The 7,666-nt window shown below is 43.8% G+C and overlaps 1 protein-coding gene and 1 long non-coding RNA gene across 2 annotated transcripts; one reads left to right on the top strand and one right to left on the bottom strand.

The window, feature by feature from the left end:
* Nucleotides 1-391: 391 nt before the first annotated feature.
* Nucleotides 392-4,967, bottom strand: LOC147054092 (uncharacterized). The gene is made up of 4 exons (XR_015066612.1): nt 4,642-4,967; nt 4,457-4,565; nt 2,345-2,598; nt 392-1,391 (listed from the first exon to the last, which is right to left on the bottom strand). It is a non-coding gene; the product is annotated as an uncharacterized LOC147054092 (long non-coding RNA).
* Nucleotides 1,118-6,409, top strand: LOC147054091 (uncharacterized). Its single transcript, XM_085915625.1, has 6 exons — nt 1,118-1,436; nt 1,983-4,060; nt 4,429-4,568; nt 4,673-4,788; nt 5,214-5,328; nt 5,426-6,409. The coding sequence occupies exons 2-6, from the start codon at nt 2,197-2,199 to the stop codon at nt 5,555-5,557; spliced, it is 2,367 nt and encodes a 788-aa protein (XP_085771751.1). The 5' UTR covers nt 1,118-1,436; nt 1,983-2,196; the 3' UTR covers nt 5,558-6,409.
* The last annotated feature ends 1,257 nt before the right edge of the window (nt 6,410-7,666 follow it).

Genomic DNA, 7,666 nt, shown 5'->3' with positions numbered 1-7,666 from the left:
TACTAGACACCGGGGGTTCGTACGGCACGATTAGCATTAGCACAACTAGCAAATACGAAAAATTTGTCATAAACTCGACATAAACGTCTTTTTTAAAACACAGATGGCATTCTATAAGACATAATCGGAACGATAATGTAATTTATTTATTACATACCTCTTAAAAAGTTAAAATTGTGAGAGAAGAACGGTAACGCCACAGCTGGAGCCAATCAAGGTTTTCCAGTCGACTGCAGAGTCACTGCCAATAGATCACTGCACAATGGATGTGAAGAAACCATGATCAATATGGTAAACACGGTGAATTAATTATCAATGAATTCTCAAATATACTTAAACATTTTCAACCAATAACTATTTATTTTTAAAAAACATAACAATTTGGGGATATTTTACTCCTTATGCGTGACAGCTCAATGGCCACTTAAATCAAGGCATTGCCAATCGATCGCTGCACTAAAGATAAGTGAATTCTCCCGCTTTTAATCATCCCATTAACCAATATTCAAACGTATTTCCATTTTGCTTCTAATAAACACTCGTTAAATACACCACGTTTTGGCACATTTTAGCACTTTTTCCCTATAATTTACATGTTTGTCCCAAGATTTAGCAACTTTTCATCTTACTCCAGCAACTACTTTTCCAAAATTCAGCCGTTACTTGTTTAATAACTTGAAATCTAAGTACGGATAATGGAAATTAAAAAAAAAAATGGTGATAGTATATTTTAATGTTTTTTATTACGCATTTTATATATAAATAATTTTTCTAGCACTTTTAGGGAATAATAAAGATTAACAGTAATAATAATAATTCAATTCCGTTTTAGTCTTTCTAAACGCAGAGGGATACGGTAGAAACATAAGAAACCAACATTTTTCTGAAATGAAAATAGGTTTTGATGGATATTATTATCACTGTGATTATAAAATAAAAATGACATGACATTTTGACACTTTTGCATCAATTTTCGTTCTCCCTTTGAGTGACAGCTCGATTGGCTCCGCCTGCAGCCCCCGCCACTGATGGTTAGTGGGCCGTCCTAGGCAGCACGGGGGAGGCTGGCTGGCTGGCTGGCTGGCTGGGGCTTGGAACTCCGAGTGCGTGGAAACGAGCTGCGGCGATGATGCGGCTGCTCTCACGCAGTGCATGTCGCAGATGACGCGCAATGGCCGCAGTGGTGTCGGTACTGGTGCTGGTGCTGGTGCCGCTTGGGGGGGGAGGCTGACGATGTTGAGGGAGGGCAGAGTAGGAGGAGGAAAGAGCCTTTGTGGTGCTGTCGTGTCTATTTTAAGCCAGCGTGGAACGGGCGAACATTCGGTGGATCATCAAGGCCCACAGGGAAGATGAGGATGCTGCACAGCCCGAGGAGAACACACAATATCCGCCTGTGATTACGACAGAAGCCAAGACAAATATAATCATCAAATTAGGTGAGCAATTATTTGTATTCATATTTTTTTTAGTGTGTGGTCAATGACGTAAGTGACGTGCAAGCTTGGATAGGAATGAGCGTGACGGCCCACGAACGACTATTGTGTCACTTTGTCTTCTACATGCACACAAGGGTTGGATAAAGCTTTTTTATTTTATTTTTTTAACTCTACACGTGGAGCAGTCACTCCATCTGATGACATCCGAAAGAACAAAAAACATACATAAAATATGAGTCATAATAAATAGATTTGATGCAGTAGCAGCAGGACACAATTTTCCTATTTAAAATGCAAGAGGGTTGAAATGATCAGCACGACGGTAGCATGCCTGCCTGTAGGACTTTTTGTCTGAATATGCAACGTTTTTTCTCTAAAATACCCCCCCCCCCATATTTTTTTTTCCTTGAACCAAAACTGTACTTTTCTGATTATTCTGACTAAGACATTTATGCAGATTTTTTTTTTTTACATTCACTGTAGCTTGAACACTCCTATGCGAGTTCAAAGATGTAAATAAAAATGTTTTATGTTTCTTCGCCCCAGGTTGTTCATAAAGTGGGCCAGAAAGACTGCGGAGCTTGAACCCATCCACATAAACTTCTTGTTACCTCCTGGGCGTCGTCACCAGGAGGACCACAGGGTGGCAACGCAGAGGCCTGTTGTTTTTTTTTTTTTATTTCCAAGCACTCTTTCGGGACTATTTGAATGACTTCTGGCTGAAGTTGTTTTCCAATTATTAAACAAAACGCCTCTCTAGATGAGGCTCACGTGGAGCGCCATGCTGCAGCACAACAACAACAACAATTACCCGTGCCTGAAGGCGTCCCCTCGTGAGGCACCTCTGAAATGTCCCTTGGGCTCCCAGCCACTCCCAAGCAGGCTGGAACTCGGCTTGGCGGACCTACCGCTCATCCGGGGCCTGCGAGCGTGGGCGCTGTGCTCCAAGAACCGACAGAAGGGCGCCACTCCGCCCAGCGGCTCACCAGTGACACCCCCCGCCGGTCGGAGGACTTCTTGTCCCAGGCCGGCGGATGTGCACTTGAGCGGGACGTGGGGTCCGGGGTATGGCCTCCCCCAAGCCGGGGCGGGCGCCTTGGTGACGGTGGCCACTCTGAAGACATCGGAAGGCAACGGGAAAACGCAGACTCAGTGTCTCTTTCTGCGAAATGACAAAGGTTTGTACTCAACATCTGGTGGGATCAGCGGGGCCGGAGCGTGGCTCAGAGGGAAACCTGGGACCGGACGGCGGGACGTTTCCGCACCCCAAACGCAGACTGCAGCGAGCCGAGTTCGAGTGCGGTCAGGTCGCAGATGGAGAAAGTCCACTCACCCGGTTGGCCGAGAGAAAAGACATCCTGATGAAGAAGTTGCCGGGAACCGGGAAAAACAAGGCAAAGCTATTCTGCAGCGTCTCGTCGCTACTGAAGAGGAAGGCTGTCGGGAACAAAGAGGACCGAGACAGAAAGAGGAGCCGCAGTACTTTGCCAGTCCCGACGAAGGAACCGGTCAGAAAAGCTGCGGACCAGCTGCGAGTCCCGAATGCCTTCAGAATACTTCCGATGAGGAAACCCTGAGGAAGCCCAGTCACGTGGTCAGCCAAGACAAAAAAACTCTTGATGAGGATGTCAAAGAGAAGCAAGAAAGGAGAAACAAATTGGTCCCGGTCTTCCAGGCCAGTCTTGATAAGAGTCCCTGTCGCAAAAGCCTAGAACTGATCGGATGCTTTGAAAACGCTTTCAAGAGTGAGAGGAAGTCTAGTCGTGTGGCCTGCCAAGACAAAAGAGTCCCTAATGAGGAAGTCACCAAGAAACAGGAAGAGTCAGACAAAGTGAGTCCGGAGCACCTCTCGAGTCCTGCATGGGAACTCTGTCAGGAAAGTCGAGAGCTGCAAAGTGCTGGATGCCACCGGAATGTTTTCAAAGAGGAAAGTGCGAGGAGAGAGGGCACTTTGTGTGGGGAGATAACAGGAACAAAGCCAGAGTTGGAAAAGAATTCAGAGGAGAACGAGGAGGGGAAGGGTCTCTATCAGAATGCTCCATTTATTTTGTTGGGGCCCAACCCAGACGTGGAATTTTCTCACTCTCAGTCGGAATGTAAGGCCGGCAAAGACTCCATAAACATAACAAAGAGACCAGATGAGGAAAAGAGCATCGTCCAGACGCCTTTTGATGACATCACAGCCGCAAGCAGATGCATCGAGGATCCAGAAGCAGAAGGTGAGCTTTGCCAGGTTGGGAGAGCGCTCGGGAATATTTGGCTCGACGAGGAACCGGAGCACAATGTGACCAACACAAGAGAATCTTCTTCAAGAAGAAACGTTAAAGTGGACTGTGAGGAAGGGAAAGGAACTGATTGGACGCCAAATGAGGTAACTCCCGTTGGCCCCTGCCTGCATAATCCCACCCCCGCCCTGCCCAACTCGGGCGCCATGGCAACCAGTCAGCCCTGCGTCGAGTCTGAAGAAGTAGAAAAAAGAGGCCAAGACGGGATAGAGCTGGAGAGCCGGGACAAAAAACAGGAGGAAGAGGAAGATGAGTTTGGAGGCTTTATGCAAGCGGAGGGAGAAGAGTGCAGCCGGGGCGTCGCCGATTCTGTGCCGGTGTCTTCTGGGAGCTCAGCGGGTAAGTTTACACAACTTTTAGCACATGTTCATGCACCAGACACTTCATTAGGTACACCACCATGAGACCTCAAAATATTTCTAAAAAACTATTTTCTACATTCCCATTATTTACAGCATTCTTCTACATGAATAATAATGTGAAAAAAATCCAAGTGAGGTCAGACCTTGAGGCTGAGCTGTTGGATTACATTTGTTTACTTCTTCTCCTTTCATCTACCTAATAACATTTTTGGAATTATTGCTCAGGATTAGGCAGTCTTGTGCTTCTGGTTTTAAGACCATAACATAGTAAGGTTTTTGGAACACGTCCAGTTGTTTTATCAAATGAACAAATCTTCCCTTTTCAACATTGTGTACTCAAAATAGCATTCGCGAGCAGTGATTGGAAGCCCACCTGGAAGGGAAGTACGGAAACATGGACGGCCTTTCCACGGGATGTGTGGGATCAGAATCGGGACTCGGTGGGACAGTGGTGGTCGGACGGGGACAAGGTAGAACACAAACTGGTAAGAAGGTTGTCTCATCATTGAAGGGCAAAGACATTCCATGAGCGTGCCATGACAATGGCAGTTTACTTACATAAGACTGATGTGGTCTCGCCCTCCTGCAGGGTTTTCTCTTTGCCGCGGCCTTTCCCTCGCTGCCCACCTCGTCCCCACGTCATCCTGCCGACGTCATTCCCACATTGACGCAGCTCCTCAGAGAAAGCAGCAGTCAGGAGCAGCGGTGAGTCAAACATAAGATTTTGTTGATCTTGCTGTAAATACCGCCCTCTTGTGGCCACGTGGTGAACTGCAACATTAAAGAGGCAGAGGGGGGTGAGAAAAAAGCAATTCATCTTTTGAAATAGGAATTTATCATTTTGCTATTATTTCGCTTGTTTTAATAGTCATAATTTATTGATAACCAATTATGTAATTGAACTTAAATATCACATTATTTTATTATTTATTTACAATAAATCAATGAAGACATTTTCATTTTGATAAATTAATATAACATGAATAATTACATCCAAATGAATTATATTTCATAAAATAAATATTGTAGCCAATATTACTTTAGTTTTCCTAACAAAACGCACTTTGCCCACACCTCCACTAGGTGGTGTTCAATGACACTTTTATGACAATTTGTTCATGACTCTTTAGATTGTTGGAGGGCTTACATGACGTCAGCAAAATGTCCATCCACAAACACAAGCGAGGTGTCAGCGTGTCCCGAGGTCTTCTGCTGACCTCCTTACACATGGAGCAGCCCAGCAGTGTAAGTGCTAATATAAAAAGTCTACACACCCATGTTCAAATTCCTGTTTTCTATGACTGAATTTTGCCAATTTGATCTGGTCATTCAATGTGTACAGGACAAGCGAGCCACCAATAGGTGGTCGAATCGGCGGCCATCCCCTGGACTGCACTCGCCCAATCGGTACACTCACAACGCGGTGGCCAAGCGGCGGCTGTCATATGACTACAACAGGAGTGGGCCAGAGTGACGCGGGCATCCGGTCAGCATTCAGTCGTTTTGTTTTTTTTAACCAAAAAAACAAAAGATTTCTGGATGAGGCCTAGAAAATGTTAAGATTCACCACACGTATGAAAATACAGAAGATTGGTGTCACATGAGACCCCGCAGCCACCACTTGTCAGAAATTATTGTTCATGTTGCTTCTCACCTTTTAGGAATTGTTGTCAGAAATTCCTGTTCTGCCTTTGTTCTTTTCACTAAGTGTCATTTTTCCATCAGTTTTTTTTTTTTAATGTAGGTAACAAGAATGCCCTCGGTAGAAATGACTAGCTTTATTTTTTTTTTTTTTGTTACACCACTAACCGTTGTCACACGTAGGACTCAGCCACAAAGCGCCGCAACTCCTTTTTTCAGGAAGTGGATTTTTTTAAAATAAGGACTGCAACCATCATTTTGTGTTTTTAAAAATAAAAATAAAAACACCAGAATACAAGTCAGTCTGTTGAAGACCATACCTAACCATCTATGCCTGCTCAATGGTCAACCCTCAGTGATCCCTTTTGGCCAGTAGATGACGCTGAGGAGCACTCACATGATATCTCCGTCATCATGTGTTTATATAAGGCCATGGTTTGTTTTTTGGGCCTGCTCCTCCACATTTACAAGGTGGCCCCAAGCAGGAAGTCGCCTTGCTTCCAACGTGGATTCATTGGCTGTGTTCCACATTCTGTCCTTTCCATGCTGTCAATCAAAGTGTTGCTATGGGAACGTGCTATGTTTACTTTGTGGACTGAATGGCTGTCACTGGTTTGTTTGTTTGTTTGTGATGTCCTGCTGTGTTTGTATCATAACAATTTTCATTGCAATGAGGAAAGCCTTGACCAGATAATCAATAAATTGATCCTGCTTCCTCAATCATGTTCTCTGCGTCATGTTAATCAAATGAGGTTAAAAATCAGAGAAGAACATCTGATTTAAGAGGCAGACAGTAGAATTCTGACCACTAACATGGACTCACAAGACCAGTGAGAAAAAGGCAGCTTGGCTTGCAGCCCAAAAAAAAAACCACAGTGGACCTACTGTAAATCAAGTGCTGTCGTTCAGGGAAGGTCTATAAACAGTTTTCTTTAAAAAGAAAGAATATCCATCGATCCAGCTAGCATGCTAGTAGCTAGCTTAATAGTATCTATCGATCCTTGGCCTATTTATATTCATGTCGCCTATTCATGACATCTTCAGACATCTCCAGATTGTTTTTCTCACGTGGATGTCGAGACAGTGCGACGGCTAGGTTGCGTTTTTCTCATCTCCCCGCTAATCATTTCTAGTAAGTGTGTTTTATTTTTCTGTTTCTTTGAACTGCGAGGTAAGAGTTAAAAAAAAATTGCTGAGTCAACACAGCAGCAGGATGAAGAAAAAGTGCTTTAAGCTAGAGAGGAAGCAAAACAAGGTTGCATAAAAAAGAACACCCCAAGAGTGAAAACAAGTTGGATGAGATGAGGCTGAACAAACACTCACTCATGTGATCCCAAGGACAATCTGGGTGGAAAATAACAACAGCAAATGGATTGACATCTTTGTCATGTGTGCCAGTCACAAGAAAGATAATGTACACGTTCGAATGGATTTCTTTCTATATGCGTCAGATAAATTGTCACAGAGTTTAGAAAGGGAACACAAAAGGAGAAAAGGAATGATGTTTGGTGCATTTTAGGAATAAGTCAAATAAATAAAATGAAAATATGAAAAATAAACGGCCTATTAACACCCGTTCCCCAAATGGACATGCAAGTGCATGGACGAAAAAAGTCTATTAAAAAAAAAAAAACATCCTTGAGGAAGGCAACCATTCATTTTGGAAGCGGTCATTTTGGAGTGATTTCAAGAAAAATACACAAAAAGAAATTTGTGGAAAATTTAAATGAGTGAGTAACTTTAACTTAATCCAAAAATGAACATCTGGTGGGACCGAATTTTAGGTAGAAACTCAGGTTAGGTGATGCAGGTGTACCCAATGTAGTGTCCAATAAACACGTGGAGAAAAAGAATGAATAAACTTTCTTGTTTTTCGAACACGAAGCACCTTTTTGTCTGACAATTGTGTAACGTGATCGTGTGATACCGTGGATCCGGGATG

The sequence above is a fragment of the Syngnathus leptorhynchus genome, chromosome 7 (genome assembly GCF_054491065.1).
Source record: "Syngnathus leptorhynchus isolate UIUO chromosome 7, UIUO_Slep, whole genome shotgun sequence".
Lineage (NCBI taxonomy): Eukaryota > Metazoa > Chordata > Actinopteri > Syngnathiformes > Syngnathidae > Syngnathus > Syngnathus leptorhynchus.
Note: the sequence above shows the minus strand (reverse complement) of the source record. Positions and strands in the feature narration are given on the sequence as shown.